The 18,188-nt window shown below is 31.3% G+C and overlaps 3 protein-coding genes and 1 long non-coding RNA gene across 4 annotated transcripts; 1 reads left to right on the top strand and 3 right to left on the bottom strand.

Annotated features, from left to right (window-relative positions):
* The first annotated feature begins 118 nt into the window (after positions 1–118).
* On the top strand, positions 119–2,258 carry LOC134257735 (uncharacterized). Its single transcript, XM_062740332.1, has 5 exons — positions 119–654; positions 946–1,212; positions 1,474–1,665; positions 1,781–1,888; positions 2,088–2,258. The coding sequence occupies exons 1-5, from the start codon at positions 154–156 to the stop codon at positions 2,157–2,159; spliced, it is 1,140 nt and encodes a 379-aa protein (XP_062596316.1). The 5' UTR covers positions 119–153; the 3' UTR covers positions 2,160–2,258.
* Positions 2,259–3,694: 1,436 nt separating this feature from the next.
* Positions 3,695–7,479, bottom strand: LOC134257736 (uncharacterized). Its single transcript, XM_062740333.1, has 10 exons — positions 7,468–7,479; positions 6,852–6,947; positions 6,581–6,697; positions 6,298–6,393; positions 6,007–6,111; positions 5,235–5,309; positions 5,048–5,119; positions 4,830–4,946; positions 4,659–4,718; positions 3,695–3,943 (listed from the first exon to the last, which is right to left on the bottom strand). Exons 1-10 carry the CDS (start codon positions 7,477–7,479, stop codon positions 3,884–3,886), a joined length of 810 nt encoding a protein of 269 aa, XP_062596317.1. The 3' UTR covers positions 3,695–3,883.
* A 444-nt stretch (positions 7,480–7,923) lies between these two features.
* LOC134257732 (uncharacterized) lies at positions 7,924–8,627 on the bottom strand. The gene is made up of 4 exons (XR_009989987.1): positions 8,606–8,627; positions 8,411–8,476; positions 8,147–8,230; positions 7,924–8,004 (listed from the first exon to the last, which is right to left on the bottom strand). It is a non-coding gene; the product is annotated as an uncharacterized LOC134257732 (long non-coding RNA).
* Positions 8,628–9,495: 868 nt separating this feature from the next.
* On the bottom strand, positions 9,496–15,138 carry LOC134257741 (NPC intracellular cholesterol transporter 1-like). The gene is made up of 7 exons (XM_062740337.1): positions 14,991–15,138; positions 12,554–12,704; positions 11,242–11,791; positions 10,914–11,046; positions 10,279–10,508; positions 9,899–9,996; positions 9,496–9,782 (listed from the first exon to the last, which is right to left on the bottom strand). The coding sequence occupies exons 1-7, from the start codon at positions 15,048–15,050 to the stop codon at positions 9,586–9,588; spliced, it is 1,419 nt and encodes a 472-aa protein (XP_062596321.1). The 5' UTR covers positions 15,051–15,138; the 3' UTR covers positions 9,496–9,585.
* Positions 15,139–18,188: the final 3,050 nt, after the last annotated feature.

Here is an 18,188-nt window from a genome sequence, read left to right as displayed (position 1 = left end):
TTACAAAAGTCATGAAAATTTATTAATTTATGGAAATCTCTTATTCATATCGAATTTTCTCTTTTGTTATCAAAGAGTTTGACGATTTTATTATACTGTAATTAATTTCAGCCTCAGGTGAAGCCGATCAACAGGTACGCCCCTCCAGATTACATGACACTAATGTATCACCCCACTCCCACACTGGAGGACCTGGGGTTAACCAGTTATCTGGACAGTCCTCCCTCATCACTCAGAACTAGGTCACCAGCTCGGGAGGAAAAAACGGTGGATTGTCAACCAGAGCGAGAGTCGGCAAGGAGGGTCTTACCAGCATGGGACGCACCAACAAACGACTTTTTTGACCAAGAATCCAAGCCAACTAACTCACAAGCGAGAGAGTTCAGGACGGCTGTGTCAGCTCACAAACAGTCCTCAAAGACTGACACTGTATCAGAGGCTAAAATCTCCACACTGAATGTGACCAATCAAATGAGTGAAAGACACCAGACAAATGTGACCAATCAAATGATTGAAAGACACCAGGCATATGTGACCAATCAGAGGAGTGAGAGACACCAGGCAAATGTGACCAATCAAATGATTGAAAGACACCGGGCAAATGTGACCAATCAAATGAGTGAGAGACACCAGGCGGCCTCACACACTCAGATGGTGAGTACTTTTAATTGATGGCTTGAAGTATACAATGACATGTAAGATTAAATGTCCAAAAAATTTATTAACATTAAGATTTAAATTTCATTTGTATATAAATGCCTTGAGTGTGTTTTTTTTCTTCAACTCATGAAACTTATTCTATCATGAATGGTTTACCGTAAAAATCTTTTGTTGTTAAACATGTTAAAGGAGAAGAAATATTAAGATATTTTTTTAGATGATTAGTAAGAATATCATTAAATTGAATAAGTAAATAAATAATTTAGTATTTATTTTTTTATGTAGAATAAGCATCTGGCAACAAATGTTGAATCGCAAAGATATGTCCCAAGCTTTGCCCCAAAAGGCTGGGACCCAACTAACAAGTCATCAAAGTCCTTACAAGGACCTGCATCAACGGAATCTGTAATTAATGTTACGTCTAGACCTGCCACATTCACTGCGCCCATTTCAAAGTCAGTCACAGGCCCTGATGTTAAACCAACAAATAACAAAAGACCAGGGTCTGGTTCTACATTGGCTGAGAATCCGGAGAAACGGGCATGTAATTGGGTAAGAGGGATTTTAGACTTAATTTTCAAGAATTAGCTAAATGCTTCTTTTTTCAAAAAATATTTCTTCCGACGTGGAAATATAAAAACAAACAAATGTTATGAATCTGTCGCTTTAAAAACTGTAGATGGAAAAAAAAAATATAGTTTGATAATGTGCATTGTAAATTTGATTGTCCAATGATTGATAAAGAATATAAAACAATGCAGTTATGTGTGTATATTGTGTATCAATAAAATAAATACATGTTATGTCTTACAGTCAATGATTGCTGAACAGTACTCGACAGAAAGTCGTCACTCTGTAAATCAGGAGCAAAGACGTGACGCATTGTACAGACGCTACAACAAAGACGAGCGTCAACAGACGCATACCACAAAGCGTCACCAAAATCATGACGCAATGTATCAGGAACATACTGATGTACCGAGTCGCAACCAGACATTTGATCAGGTAACTATTGTAAAGCTCAAAGTGTATGATTTTGGATTAAATAGTGATAAAATGTTACTAATTGCGAGAAAAAAATTAATATACCGGTATTAAGATGCTTGCAATTTTCTTGAAGGTTCTGGCTGAGCAGATAGCTAGACAAGCTGAACTCAAAAGTCAAAATCATAACCAAGCTCCTCAGACTGGCACCAGCGTAAACGAGAAAAGACGCATGTGCCAACCTGTAGGTTCTATTTATATTACACAACAGTAATTTCTAACGAAAAATTATAGTTTTTATTTGATGTACAAATATTTTGAATTATACATATAAGTTTAAGGTTTATTATGTGAAGCCTTGGTAGTCCAATTTTGTGTTTCTGCTTTTACTTTTATAACTTATTAAAAAAAAAAGCAACATAATTATATTTTCTGTTTTCCAGATGACAAAATCAAGTCTGCCCACTGTCAACATGGACGACCTGTTTGGTGGATTGTCACCTTACAGCTGCTGAAATCAGTCGGCACTGGAAGACCCGAGGTTTTCATAACTTCCAGTTTCTTATTTATCTTTGCTTTGGCAAAGATATTTGCGGCATATACCATCTCTGTTGTGGAATACATGAAATAAAACACAACAAGTAACTGAAATAAAACACTACAAGAACTGTTCCTGATCTCTTGATACGAGAAGATGTGATATTTTCAGAGACTTCAACTACCATGTCTTTCATTACAATGCCTGTGATATTGGCGTATTTGAATAATTTTTTCATGATAGTTGTTTTTATCAATTATTTTTTATTATTTTTTAAAATATATTTTATGGGAAAATTATATGTATTGTCATTAACAAAATTATTCTTTTTGTAAATTGTAATCCGTGGTTGGAATTTTTCATGAAACGCTTTTTATTCTATAAATAATTTTCCCCCTTTTTTGAAGACTTCAAATTGTCTAAGGCAATTTTTAAATTTTTTTTAGTGTTTGACATATTGGATTATTTTTTCATGACAGCCAAAATTTTATTAATTATATTTATTTTTTCATTTTCTAACTATAAATTGTCTATGACAATGTTTGTAGGCACTGTGTGCCCGATGGTACGATGAAATCTTATTTTTGCAATTGGATTTGTTTTGATGTAAAATTTAGCTTTGATTAATCATAAATAAATGATATTCAAAACATTTCAATGAGTTGTTATTGGTAATTTGACTAATTTAAATATTATCATTAAAAACATTTCTGCGTTAAATTCCTAGCGGACTCTTCAGATCATTTGTTATGGAGGCTGGGGATTAACAAATTAACAATCTGACATCCATAGCTTCCTTTTTTTTTGAACGAAATCTTAAGCTGTCAGATATCATTTAGCAAAGTGAAAGTAAAATACATTTTAGTTTTAATATTTAATCATTTTTGTATTTATCGTGATATAGAGATCTTCTTCTAAAGGAGATAAAAATAGTCTAAAAATGACCACAACCACCCAGGCCTCTTAAGAGTCCGTCTGTCCTAGTCCTGCATCTACAGTACAGCTCGGTTATAATGAAATCACTGGGACCTATGAAATGACATGGCTATATCAGTAATTCGTTATATCCGTATAAGGAATTCGTTAAATTTATATAGCTGGGGATCTAAGATAAAAATATTAGAATATTGGCGTTCCATAGTATTAACTACTTTTCTATTTTGTATCACAGAGAAAAGAAAAGTTCTTGGAAAAAAATCATTAACGAAAAAGTAACGAATATTTTCACTAAACTCCGTACGAATCTACGAATTTTTCACTTCAACTACTTAATTTGCGACTTTAGAGCAGACGCTCTAACTACAGCGCCACACAGGCGACTCCTGGATTAAAAGAAAATACCTGGATTAAGAAGATAATTTTGTATTAGAAATGCAAAATGAATTTTAAGTTGATCCTATAGAAACACTGAATTAGAAGGTTAATTCTACTTATAGATCTTTTATTAATTTTCTTGTATAGACAAAACCGAAGGCAATAAAATTCCATATAAAATAATTTATTCTTGATGAAATAAATAGATGAAGCTTCATTTGAATTAATAGCTGATCCGGCAGGTTCATTCCAAAAAAAAGTATAAAACATGTTCCACTATGGTACTATTCGTAGAAGTTTCTTTGGGGCATTCGAAAATGGTGAAGATGGTGAAAGAACTTCAAAGGTGCGAGGTTTAAAGAATGCAAAGTTCAAAGATGGAGAAGTCTAACGAAAAAACCGGGAGAGGAAACCAGGAGATCTCTTCTTGTCTTCTCTATCCTTCCTCTAAAAATGAAAAAAATAAAATGTCAATCATACGTAACATTAATAAATCCTGCCAGTAATTTTCTGGTGTTTTCTTTAAATCTAGCTTGTGTGTATATTCTGGGATCAGTCATTTAATACAGGTAAGATAGAACTATTTGCATGTAAGTTTGGACTCTCCGTAAGGCGTGGCATTCTACTTCTACTTCTTTACTTGTAAGAGGTCACGCTCACACAAGTAATTAGCGTCTGTGAAATTGGCGAATAGATTCTCAATTATTGATTAAGAAATTTAAAATAACTTAAGAAATTAAATTGTTTTCTTTTAAATTGTTGTTGACAAGGATGAGACAACTTAAGCTCCACCTCTTTGCTGGACGAGACAATGTTACTGGCTATTCGACACACTAATTAGCATTTGCCCAAATTTCTGTCCCATGTATATTTCAACAGTGAAGGAAAGCTGTGTAAATTTCAGAAGCTAATTACATGTATGTAACGTTGAGAATGCAACGCCTCACTGAAAGTCCAAGCTAAAGTGGAAATTGTCCTATATACCTAAGCTTACATTATGTGAATACTTTTAGCTTCATGAATTTTGGTTACGAGTAGTTTGCAAGTTTCACCATTAATCTTTTAGTAAAAGTATACAGGTGCTGTGAATGAATCATATACAAAAATGATTCAGTTTTTCTATTATTCACGATGTAAACGAGAAACATTGGAATTTACATACGTTTCTGCGTAAGAACTTGAACTTGAAAGACGAATTCCATTTTCTAGCCTTCTGGCATTTCTGTAAACACAAATTATAAAACTCATATGTATAAACTGAATGAGGAAGAAAATTGAAAGCTGAGTCGTTGCGAATAAAAGTTGGTTTACAGTATGACTTCCTAGGAAATACCTGTTCTGTTGGTTGTTCATAATCACTGAGAGTTGTCTTATCTTCAAAGCGACTCATGTCTCTTGTCAGCTCTGTGGGGATGCTTTTAGAGCAAATTTCAACCAATGACAACGGATTCTAAAAATAAAATACATACATGTATAGTTCATGACTTACAGAATTTCAATATTTCCAGTTTTTTAAAGGGACAGATGAGAAATGTGAGAATGGCCCCATACCTGTGTCATTAAGACCTCCACATAGAATACAGTAGGCTGTAACATCAACTTGATGTACGGATTCACTTCATCCTACAAAAAAAAAAAAATACAACCTGTTTTTAAAAATTGATTTCAGTGCTTCACTAGCATATTTGCTGTTTCCTATTTCCATGACAATTGACGAATATTTAGAATATCTACTGACTTCTAACTCCTTTGTGTCTGTATCATGGCCATTGACACAGCATTCCTTAATATATTCTTTGTTTTCATTCTCCTCCTGAAAAAAAAAATTAATTAATTAGATATAAAGACTTGAAAAATTAACTGACCATATTTAAACCTTATTTCGACCTATAATATATCTAAATGTTATCTTAAACCAGTTGGAAATTCGTACTCTAAATATCATTTGTAAACTCTGATAGGCGAAAATAAGTTGACCTAAAAATGACCAAAAAATGGAAATGTACAGAACAGGTATATAGCATTGTAACTTTCGCCAATCAAATTTGTAACAAGTGTTATGTTTAAATTTTGAATTTACTGGGTGTATTTACTGTCATCCGGTAAATACAAAATTTACCGGTAAATACAAAATGGCAACAATGTACCAGGCCAACATTCTTTGTTTGCACACATATAATTTTTAGCGTAAATAAAAAATTAGATTTTTGTAAGATAACAATTAAAAGAGGTTTTCATACACCTACTACAAATAAGGCAAAAATGTAAAAAACCAAAATTTGAAAACATTATATTCTGAAAAATTGAAAAAAAAAATCAAATTTGGCTAAAAAAAGTTTGGGTCGCAACTAAGCAAAAAACTTAATTTTATTTTAGGCCCCATAACATTATGTTGATAATTTTGTATGCAACTAAGCAACATAAGATCCAATTTTAGTGTAATAATACTAATGGTTTTGATAAAATTATTCAATACTGTAATGTCAAAATGTAAAAGGTAGGGCACTTACTTCTAGACCTGGTGGCTGTCGACATAACCCACTAGCAGCTGCAGATTCTGGTTTAATGTCATCTTCATCATTTTCACCTGTCAAACTTTCCCCGATGTCTTCTTCCTGGAAATATTACAATAGGCTATTAAAATTGGATTCATAAATCACAAGCCTTGTTGTTTTAAATTTTATCTAAATTTAATGAAATGAATAGTGCCTTTTACTTTCATTTGTTGATGGTATTTATGATTTAATTATGAAATAAAATTGATATGCTATAAGCTTTATGTAATAAAAAGCTATACTTACAAGATGCGTGTCAAGATAATGCGCGTAATATCTTAAATCATTCCGACTCCAACGACGGCAAAAATAGAAATGTTCTGCATTCTGTGGCAAAAATGGCTAAAAAAAAAATAAAAATTAAAGAACATGCTCAAACGTACCGCTAAAATATTATCATGACTCAAATTTGTTGATTTCCTGAAATCAAGCACAAATAGTATTCATTCTACATTCACTCGAATTATCTTTTCGGCTGATTTTTTTAAAATTAAGTTTACATGCAAATGTTTTTTCAACCTTTACATACCTGGAGGCATGGTAATTGCCGACCCAACCAACCGAGGTACTCCTCCCCGCTAGCAAATTCTGGTTTGTTGTCATCTTGGTTATTTACTGTTAATACATTATTCCATGGTTCTACTTCCTAGAAGAAAATACAAAAAGGTGAAATGAATTAATTCGACACCATTGTTATTTTATAATTTGAATATACATAATACAGCCATAAAATATTGAAAAGTAAATTGCAGCTTCATTTGTTAGTATGTTAAGTTGAATATAAACATAAAGTTACTTACATATACTGTCTCAAGCCAAGGCGCATAATATCTGAAGTCATCCCGACTCCATCGGCGGAAGAAATAAACATGTTCAGCGTTTTCTGGTAAAAATGGCTAAAATGAAAAATGGTACTCTTTAGCTGAAGCTTTTTAAGATACTATGATTATTAAAACTCTGGGAAATTATGGCCAAATGAAACACTTAGTGAAATTCAAAATACAGAGGTTTTGTGCCATTAGCCAGTTACATTTTACTTTCGTCTAGAAACATCTGCTGAATTTTATATTTCTATCTTTAAATTCCTTACCTCAAGGTGAGGAAGAAATAAACATGTTCTGCGTTTTCTGGCAAAAATGGCTAAAATCTTCAGATGCTTCCTTTGTTCAAGCTACCCCTTTAAATAAATGAAATATACTTTATATATATTATTTTCTGCAATGTTTTGTATTCAAGTTTTTATTGTGGTAAAAAGTACCGGTTTTAGTAAAATAAGTATCAATATTTTGCTTTTGATACCAATCACAGTGGAATACACCTATGATCATTATTTCGACATTTAGTCTTAAATTCTCTAGATTAAAATATGATCATGAAAATATTATCCTATTTGAAAATCACTTAAAATGGACAAACGCATTTTAACATTTTGAAGCCACTTACCTGAATTGTGTCCTTCTTCTGCGTATTCTTTGATCCTCCACAGCTCTCTTGCTATGGTTTCATAGTCCGGAAGATAAATCTGTAAATACACCAAAATATAAATCAAATGCAACATAAACGGTAAAAAATAAATTTGACCTTTTAAAAAACTCTCAGCAACTTACTCCAATTTTTCTAGTTTTTTTTGAGTAAGTAAATGAAAATATTTCAGTGCCATCTAAGGCTGAAGTATCAAAATTTTTGCTTTTGATACCAATCACAGTGGAATACACCTATGATCATTATTTCGACATTTAGTCTTAAATTCTCTAGATTAAAATATGATCATGAATGGCTGTGAATATTAGCCCATTTGAAAATCACTTAAAATACACACGCATTTTAACATTTTGGTCAAGAAGTTCCTATATGGTAACCTTTCTTAAAGGTCTGAATTGTGTCCAATTCTTCTGCGTATTCTTTGATCCTCCACAGCTTTCTTGCTATGATTTCACAGTCCGGAAGATAAATCTGTAAATACACCAAAATATAAATCAAATGCAACATAAACGGTAAAAAATAAATTTGACCTTTTAAAAAACTCTCAGCAACTTACTCCAGTTTTTCTAGTCTTTTAATGAGTGAGTGAGTGAAATGAAAATATGGAAATTACCTTTAAAATCTTCTCAGGTATGTCTGTGAAATCGTCTCTTCTCATGTAGTTCTGAGAAATGTTTGATTTTTCTTTCTCAGTTTCCTACAAAAGAGTAAAATCCATAAGTCAACTACTTAATAAAAAAGGAACCTATTACTAGACTTTTTAGTTACTATTGTTTTTGTCAAAACTCCTTTTTTAATTCAGACATATTATTCTGGAACAATTGTTTGTGCATTAAAATAAAATCTTTGAACTTAAAAAAAAAAATGATAGACTTACTTTCATTTGGCTCAGTCCTTCATTGACTTTTCTACCATTTCCGTATTCCTCTCCTTCTTTCACATCCTACAGTGAAAAATATCTTTGACATTATTTATTATGAAGGTTACACTTTTAAAAAAATAACTTTTTAAAATTAAAAATTAATGTTTAAATTTGTTTACCGTCATTTTTACTTTGGCAAACCTATTATACTTTGTGACTATCAACAGCCCTTAATTTTTATCGAAACAATTATGACGTCATAATAGAAAAAACGCCATCATAGAAACGCCTATATCCGTAACCGCACCCGATGAAAATTATTTTTCATTGATGTTCAATAATTGATGTACATATATCTTTTATAACTATTATATGCTACAATTTCCGTCCCTTGTAAATAAAGAGTAAAAATGAAGGGGAAAAATACAGATAAAAAGTTATATTCTGCTAATTGAAAAATCATTATTTTAACAGCTGTTTGTTACAGTATAGCTACTTCATCCTATTAGAAAAATCAATTCTAAAACGATTTTTCGCGAAATTAATAAAACAGCTATCAATGTTATTTAAAATCAAATATCGTAATATAAATATTGATAAAATCAAACTTACCATTGTTTTCATCAAAGTGCCAGGTAAAAGTGTAATAAATTTTTGCTAAGCATGCATTGATCGCTACTCGGCGCTTTCTAACATGAAAAGCAATTGTGACGTCACAATAAGCAACGTCACTGATCGTATAGTCCATTCTTTTCCGAGCTCGATGTAAAATAGGTATTTTTACGGTTTTATGACTTTGATTGATTAAGCTGGGTCTCTAGCTCTCTAGATGACTAATGTCATAAGCTGGAAAATTGTTTTCATCAAGCTCAGTGACACTGAACTAAATATCAAAGTTATTTTTTGAAGAATTAAAGGATTTTCTGAGATTTTCATAAGAATTAATGCTATTGAATGACTTTTTGTTATCAAAATATCACTTTTAAAAATCTTTTAGAAATAAAACAGATGATGTAAAGTAATGAAATAAATGCGCTGACAAATTTTGGACAGTGATTGCTGAACATTCACAGAAAGAAGATAGAAGTTAAATTTAAAAAAAGAAAACCCACAACCATTTTTTTATCGCTACAAAGATAGCAATGATGTATTTTATAAGACTGTTGTTACAAATACATGTTTATGTATGTCTAGTAAAACGAATCAGCCAGAAGTGGCATATTCATTGAGACAGTCATGTTGGGGCTGCGGAAGTTTTGCACGAATTTTTTAAACTCCCCTTCCCACGCACGTGCAACATCATTCATGCGATCATCCTGATAATTCTGGATCAAAAACGTGATGACAAAAGCAGTAGAACTGTTGAAATATTCTACTTGATTTTCTCCTGTAACAAAAGTTATTAAAGGATAATGTTACCTATATGAGATTTCATAGTAACACTAATTTCTTGATATCAATTTTTGCAAGATCTTTGTAAAAAATGTTCAAAAAAAACTTTACCTCCATAGCCGGCTAGAACCATATTTGGATAAATGGCTTGATTTGCAGAGGACGAGCAAGACATGTTTAGACCCACTGTATCTATTTCTGAAGATACACTGTGATAAAAAATGAAATGAAATTAAAAAAAATCTCTGTTGAAGGTGTGCAATCGTTGCTGAATGTTATTCTCCAACTTTATAAACCATTTAAGCAGTACGTGAATCTGATGAAATTTTATACTTGTATTCTCCTTTTCCACACCCCACTCCCCCCACGATATTTGTTTGTAGTGGAACCGTATATATTTTCAATAGTGCCCTAACTTTCAGCAACCAAACTTTTAAAACAATGAAAGCTTTTAGTAGAAAAAAATTTCCAAAGAAGGATTGCAAACTTACACTGCGCAAGATGCAAAATGATCCAAATAATCTGCAAGGACAAAAAATCCATATTGATCCATTTTGATTTTATCGATGTTTGAGTGATTACTCTGCCAGTACTCAAGAATGCTGAATACAGCACAAGAATCACTACCATAATGTGGTCTGTAGCAAATATCCTTCAATCCAATGTCTTGGTTTTCGAACTTAACGGAAATATTTCTTATGCTTTGTTGAAAATCTAAAAGCTGAAAACAAATAACGTTATTAAATACTGTATTGATTTATATAGATCCTAGGACCTAAAGACTATAATCCAAAAAGCTTCCTTTTCGCAAATCATTCTCATTGTTCTTTTTTAGATTAGAGGACCTGGCTCAGCTACAACTGATATAGGATTGATTAATTGTATGCTGTTTTACGTCCAATTCGAGAATATATCTCCATATACAGATGTCACCATATACCGATGAAGGGCTTCACGTTTTGACTTTTACCCGGCACCAACGGCCATTGAACTGTTAGGAATTATATTAACGTCTACCGTAAGACAATACTTCAGTTTTTAAGGTCTCACTAAAAAGATATATATATATAGGATCAGGTGTCATTGTTTATGAATGAACCACAGGAGTATGGGTGGAATAACTTACTAAATGTAGAAAACTCTTGTCAAATAACGACGTGTAATTCATAAGATCATTTGATGGCGGGGGAAGATAATGCCTGACAACAGTATGGTTGTGTGGCCTGGTTATCACTACTTGTTCTTGCCTGTAAATTGGTCTGAAATACAAGAAATAGAATTAAGAACTGAATGTTTAAAACTTACTTCAAACAAAAACTCAAATAGTCCATTTTCGTGATGAATTAACAAAACTAAAATAGAAAAAGTATTCAAATACTAATTGCAGAAATTATGCATACAAGTAATGAAAAAAAATCTCGAGGTCTTCTAAACAATTTGTTTTAAATGAATACCTTATTTGTCCATCAAAACATGACCCACCAGGACATGGGCGTGGTCTAGGTAGCTTTGGAACCCCACAATCACGACTTGAACAAGATTCTGAACAGGGGATTGTAGATTGGTTCATTGGGTGATAATCCCGTCCTCCTATTGTTATATTATCGTTCGTCTCGATAAAGGAAATTTCAAATGGGGTATGACCATTTGACGTCGAACCAAGGTAGCTTAAAAGGTTCTCTGGTGTACACTCACTGGCTGATCTGCCGCAAATGATTGAAAAGGCTTTATCATTGGCACTTGTGAGTTCAACATTCTTACAGGAATTAAACATGCTGTAGAGAAAGTCACGTGATATGACGTAATCCAGCGAATGTACTGTCTTGCCCTGATTCATAACTTTGAGAAAGGCGTTCTGTTTTGGACTGCAGGTCATTTCGCAAAATATGGCCATAAAATTATGTAGACAAGATGGACATTTTGATAATAGTTGTTCTACGAGTCTCGTCTGTTTTACCAAGCTGGATAGTTGCATTTCATCACAACATGTTTTTGTGTTACTACCTGAAATTTAATAGTGAAGACATTAAGAGAGAAATTAACAGTGAAAATATCATTTCCGGGTATTCAGAGATAAATTAAAAATTGGTAAATGTTTCAGTCATAAACATAATATTTCTATAAGGCTATGAGGCTATATCACAATTAAAATCAGACCTTGCATCTTTTTTTGTTTGTTAAAGCATTATACATGTAGTCATATCAGGAATACATTTTCCTTGTTCACTTGACTAGAGACAATTTATAAAAGATATTTTTTTAATTTTTAAAAAATTATCAATGAAAACATTTGGTCCTGAAGTCAAGCCGTAAACAATTTGATTAACACTATCAAATTATGATAAAACGATCCTTTTGCGTATTTTGTACATTTTTCTTTTACATGAAAAGCAGGTCTTTTTACGTGGATATTATTGCATTGTGTGATTTAGTAATGTAAGGACTTAAAAAAAACTTGAAACAGGTATGAAGATATTTCCTCTCTGCATGTTTAATAAATAGTGATATCACATGTATAATATAATATAATATGAATGAAATAAAGACCTAAGTGAAAGGTCTTTTAAATTTAACTATTTTCTCTCTAATAGAAAACTATCTAAAAGTCTATATAGCAATAGAGCTCAAGATATCAGATATATGATATAATTTGAATAAAATAATTTTGCGCCTCTGAATTAAAGATGTTTTAAATTTAACCACGTGGTGTTCTCAACATAACAGAAAACTATTTAAAAGAAAATCGTGAAATCTACGTATTAATACCTTCATATAAATCAGGACAGTAGTTTTTCAAAATTTGTAGAGATTTCTGGTCCTTTAGAGTGATGGGTTGACCACTGTAGGTACATGGGAGTGGACCTGATGGGGTTTGTTCACATTCTGAGTACATTACACACTGACCATTAACGCTGACCTGAAAATAAAGTGGAAGATTGGTAACTGGAGCTTTGTAGTTGTATAATTATTTTTAAATGAACTAGAAAAGGGAAGGAACTAGAGTTTTTAGCATAGACTGACTCTAAAATCTATGACGGATTTATCCTCTTGTGAAAGTTTTTTTTAAAGGTAGAAATCAGTTTTAACTTCCACCTTAATTAAGAAATCTCCACAAGATGATAATTCACAAGATCATCATTTTATAAATATATATGAAATATATATAAATTATATATCTTGCCTTCTACCAAATCAATTGACGATGATCAGGTATTATTGGGAATGGATACATTATACAAATGTACTGTAGTCGTATTTTAGGCTTTATTATTCTTACTCTTAAGCTACATATTTGAATGCAAAACCTCATCAAATAAAACCTTAAGCCTTTTTTACGTAGCATAAAATTCAAAAATTAGGTTTAATCTAAAACTACTGAATATTCACCTGTTTTTGTATTATAATTTAGAATAATTTAGAGCAAAAAGAATTCTTGGAGGAAAAAAATCAATGAAAGCAATATGAAAACCATTCATTCTAATTCAGAAGTGACCAAAGAAGTAAAGTTTATATGGATGATCAATAAGCTCTGGCTCCTGCTGACAAAGACTGTGTAAAACATTGTCTTGATCAGTACCTATTATTTTTACAATGGCATGGAAGAAACTTGGATTTGTTCATATTCTAATGATTTCTTTCCAATAAATGGAGATTCCACAAAACCGTATGTCAGTTTTAATGATTTTAATATCCCCAAGAACCAAATTGAATTCGATTACCATACCTATAAAGGAATTCAAAATTGGATAGAATCCTTATGACAAGATATATATCGGTCGCAAAGTGTTCTACCAAGCCCCTTTATACTTCAAACAAACAATAAATTAATAATAAGATATCATATATAAACTGCATTTTTTTTTATAATTCTAGTATCTGCTTTACAATTAAACAATATTTACAACTTACAATTTTTACAACTAAAGTTAGACTTTCTGTGTAGCTTTTTTGTAAAATCAATGTTATCATATAAGAAAAACATCATTCTTAGTCTTGAGTCGATTTTTAAGAGGGTTTACATTTTCAGATTAAATTTGATAACCTTTCCTTTCAGCCTAAAATCACGTCTTCAACAATATGATTAACAGCAAAAAGTGTGAATAAAGGAAATATAATTTTACTCGCGCATTTTGCACATTTTTGTACATGAAAAGCATGCAACAAGTCTTTATTGCATCGTGTGATTAGACCATGTAGTAACCTATGACCTTTGAAATACTTTATAAAGGTATGGTAATATTTGCTTTTTACATATTTACCCGTATATAACAGACAAACACATATATAAATATTTTGAATAAAATGATTTTGATGTCTCTAAAGTAAAAGATTAGAAATCTTTTTCTTAACATAAATTTATTCAATAATTTTACCACATGTAAATTGTGGACAGGGATCAATGTAAAATATGGCTTCATAATGTCTGGTTAGCTATAAGGAAAAATTCTCCTTTTCAGTTGAAAAAAAATGGCATGATAAAAACACGGAAAATTTCAGAATAGAAGTAAGGAAATTAAATAAGAATATCATTATATAGTGTTCCAAGAAGTTAATGAAAATTTTGCTACCATATACATTTAAATTGGATTAAAACATATAATTATTATATGTTTTAACAATACTAATTTTTCATTGACAAAACTTTTTTATCGATAACCTTCCATTTCAAAAATATTTATCTTCCTGTTGTATGTGCTCAGGATGCTCTTACTGCTATTGAAAATAAAAAGCCTATTTAAACCTTTTATTAGTAAGGGGTTGTAAAATCTGGTGATATATCTGAAACACTATCAGGAGCATTTTCCAATTTCCTAACTACTTTGTACTGTACAGACTATTGCGTGAATTTAGAAATGTACATATAAGTACACGTTTAGTGTGATTCGTCAACTTTTTATTAGAGTTATAATTCTTTTAACAGTATTACAACTTGAAGTGAGAACAGAAACCGTGATCAGAAGTAAAAAAAAAACAACCAGTACATATATTGAGAGAACAGCCTCAGACACCTGAAAACTTGAGAGTTGAAATCTGCTGCCATACAACTAAAATTTCTTTCACAAACTAAGAGCACTGAAGTCGTTTTCCTTCCGTTCATTCCTTTTCTGTCCATTACCCATCCATAAGAAGTTAATTATCTATTTCCTTAAATAAGAGTGTTTTAGATTAAGAATATATACAGCTGTATTCATTGATTACTCACTGGTGTTTGCATTACTGCCAACAGCAAAAACACGGCGAAGACATACTTGTTCATAGCCATTTTGAAGAAAAGACAGCTAATGAATTTTATGTTAAACTTGTAAAGCCAAGGTTTACCAAGTCGTCATAAAACCTTTGCAGATTATGCCATTATACTGCTGAATATACTTTACATGCGCATGTTTTATACCTATGCGGACACAAACCTTGAATCGTTTAATATTTATGCAGAATTTGAATAAAGAGGCCTGTGGGATTTATTGGTCACCTGAGCACATTGGGTAGGAAAAACCAAATATCAATATTAAAGGTTAACGGGGAACTTAAAATTACCCTTATTTTACCACAAGTAAATTGTGGACAGAAATCAAAGTAAAATGTGTCTTCATATGATATGGTTAGCTATAAGGAAAAATTCTCCTTTTTATTGAAAAAAAATCGGCATGCTAACAACAAGGAACATTTCAGAAGAGATATAAGGAAATGAGATAAGGATATCATTTTATAGTGTTCCTAGAAGTTAATGAAAATTTTGTTATGATGTATATTTAACATTGGATTCAAACATATAATTATTACATGTTTTAACAGTACTGTTTTATCTATTTTCAATGCTCTTTATTTTCTGATGATAAAATTCTGCAATTTTGTATTGATAACCTTCCATTTTATAAATATATATCTTCCTGTTGTCTGTTGATGCTCAAAAATGCTGTTGTTGAAAATAGAAAGCCTATTTAAGCTATCTATTAGCAAGGATTGAAAAATCTTGCAAAATTTCTGAAACACTGGGCATTTACCATCTACTTCGTATTGTTTGGAAGTAAATGTTAAAGAAGAAAAAAAAGAAAAGGAAAATTTAAGAGTTTGTAGGCCAATTACATGTATACCAAAATTCACATAGCAAAGAGGACTTGGATAATTGCTCATGAATAACAACATCCAGTTTAGAAAAAAAAATGAGGTATCATTTCCCGCCCTTTCCCGAATATCATTAACTTTTCAATATTTTGTCCCACGTGAGTCAGTAGTAGACAATAGAATACTTAGTGTTTCAGAGGTATCGCTAGTTTGGCTTTTTTTCATAATATTTATCTTCAATAGACTTTATTTTTTCAAAAGCACAAATTTTGAATAAAAAAAATCAACAGGAAGTATACAAAGAAAAGAAAACGTTATTCATGAAAACTGCGAACAAAATATGGAAATGGCAAATATTGTCAATTGATAAAAATTATTTTCAACCTGTATATATTTTTATTTAAAGCATTTTGAAAATCATCTCACGAATAATTCTCAGTAATTTTTAGGAAATACTTTTACAAATTGTGCTATACTTTGGGTAGGAAATAGCAGATACCAGCTCATTATTAAAAGTTTACGGAGGACTTAAATTTACACAACCTAAGGATGCTTCCATATCAATATTATTAATCATGGCTTTACTGTTCTTGAGCAGAACAGTTTTTTCAAGGTGAATCTTATATATTTTTACGCCAATCTTTGACCATTTGTTTTGCCCCCCTCCTTCCACTTCTTGGGGTTATGATTTGAACAAATTTAATTCTGCAATGCCTAGGTTTACATATGTCTAAATATGATTGAAAATGACTTAATTATGATATTTAAAGAAATATTATATGTACATGTAACGTGCATGATACTGTTCTTACAAGGGATAAATAGGTTTTCCTTGTACTCGATGTCAAAAAATGATTGGATTGGTTTTTACATCTAAGTTCGCACTGACGGTAGGTATGTACATCTATACATATGTAGTTTCTTTTGACACAGGTACTGGGTATGGTTCTATTTGCACCCTGTTTTCCCTATAGCTAGGTTCTATTGATAGATAAGAACCAAGTGCCTCAATCTTCTTCAGTAATTATAGTTTTCCCCGTAAAAAATGGAATGTTTGTCATTTTATCTAAGTAAAAAATCGTGAATTAAGTTCACGGTTACTGCAAGCAAATTAAAGGAAATGTGGCGCTATTTTGATGAATGCTATTTGCTACATGATTTTATTTTGTGTGAATGAGTTTCCTTATAAATGGAATTATTTACACATGTTTCGAGTTTGCTGTATTGCTGTAAAATTTTTATTAGATATCCCAGACTTTGGGTATTTTGCCGATTCATTGATAAAAGAGCATAGTTGTAATTAGCAATTATCAGGGTGTTTTTAAAAAAGAAATTTAACATCCCTTTTAAAAATTATTGTCTTTATACTGTTTGTTATCTCCATATCCTTCGTTATCTCTTAATTGAGATGATAATTTGAGATGACAAGTTGTTTTTTTTTTTCTTTTCTTTATTTCTTTTTAATAAATTGTAAAGAATTTGTGAATTATTCATTTTCACGGTGCTGGAATGATTAATATAAATGAGAAAGAAAATCAAAATATGGCATAAAAAATATAATTAAATAATTAGGAGCAATTAATTGTTGGGGGTTGGAATCTACAATGTAAAATAAGAAAACTATTCTGTATTCAGAAACAAAACATTCCATGCATCGAACAAACAAGAGAAAGAAAATTTCTAGATAAGAAAACCTCAATCGCCATCACAATTGATCGTTCACAGTGTTCTTCACTAATTCCAGAATTAAAATATTGTATCCCCTTTCTTGGTGTCTCTTCTTGTCCGAAGTGTTATTGATTCTCGCTAGAAACAGAATTTTTGATATCGATGGATCGATGTCATAAGCAATTCGTGTGATTCCTCAGACAAGTTTATTATTTTTTAACTACATAATTTTCAACAATTCTAATTTTTCCTCTCTCGCAAGGATTCAAAATCCTTCCATTGAAATAAAAAAAATTGGAAGCCTCATACATGTTTTATTGTTGAGTAGGACACAAGATTTCGACCAGAAAGGCCAACTTGCACCTTGCAGGTGTTTTCTGTGACAGTAAAAATACATGTAATATAAATCAAATATTTAAATATTGACAGTGTAAAAATCCTACCTTTTTGAAATAATGTCCATCTTCACATTTTTCATATACATGTATTTTTTCTTAAAAAAAAAATCTTAATATGAAATGATTTGATAGAAAAAAGAAATAAATAAATGAAATATTTTTCGTCTGTTTAATTAGAATATTTGATTGCCTCATCATCTCTAGCGACAGAGCGTGTTTAATATACATTTATCTATGTAAGGCATTTCGTAAAAACAATACGTTGTACTATT

Source organism: Saccostrea cucullata, unplaced genomic scaffold (genome assembly GCF_032062105.1).
Source record: "Saccostrea cucullata isolate Sc308-1 unplaced genomic scaffold, CSIRO_AGI_Scuc_v1 ctg5149, whole genome shotgun sequence".
Taxonomy (NCBI): Eukaryota; Metazoa; Mollusca; class Bivalvia; order Ostreida; family Ostreidae; genus Saccostrea; species Saccostrea cuccullata.
The sequence above is the reverse complement of the archived record's forward strand: the minus strand, read 5'-3'. Positions and strand labels throughout refer to the sequence as shown.

What these genes read in the sequence shown, in the direction of transcription:
- LOC134257735 (XM_062740332.1), top strand. Translation starts at nt 154, where the DNA reads ATGACACTAATGTATCACCCCACTCCCACACTGGAGGACCTGGGGTTA. An exon ending in GCAACCAGACATTTGATCAG is followed by an intron (nt 1,666 to 1,780) that starts GTAACTATTGTA and finishes ATTTTCTTGAAG; the next exon opens with GTTCTGGCTGAGCAGATAGC. An exon ending in AAAGACGCATGTGCCAACCT is followed by an intron (nt 1,889 to 2,087) that starts GTAGGTTCTATT and finishes TCTGTTTTCCAG; the next exon opens with ATGACAAAATCAAGTCTGCC.
- LOC134257736 (XM_062740333.1), bottom strand. An exon ending in CAGACACAAAGGAGTTAGAA is followed by an intron (nt 5,120 to 5,234) that starts GTCAGTAGATAT and finishes TTTTTTTTGTAG; the next exon opens with GATGAAGTGAATCCGTACAT. An exon ending in ATGAACAACCAACAGAACAG is followed by an intron (nt 4,719 to 4,829) that starts GTATTTCCTAGG and finishes TTGTGTTTACAG; the next exon opens with AAATGCCAGAAGGCTAGAAA.
- LOC134257741 (XM_062740337.1), bottom strand. Translation starts at nt 15,050, where the DNA reads ATGGCTATGAACAAGTATGTCTTCGCCGTGTTTTTGCTGTTGGCAGTA. An exon ending in TGTTTTGATGGACAAATAAG is followed by an intron (nt 11,047 to 11,241) that starts GTATTCATTTAA and finishes CTTGTATTTCAG; the next exon opens with ACCAATTTACAGGCAAGAAC. An exon ending in GGTTCTAGCCGGCTATGGAG is followed by an intron (nt 9,783 to 9,898) that starts GTAAAGTTTTTT and finishes CTTTTGTTACAG; the next exon opens with GAGAAAATCAAGTAGAATAT.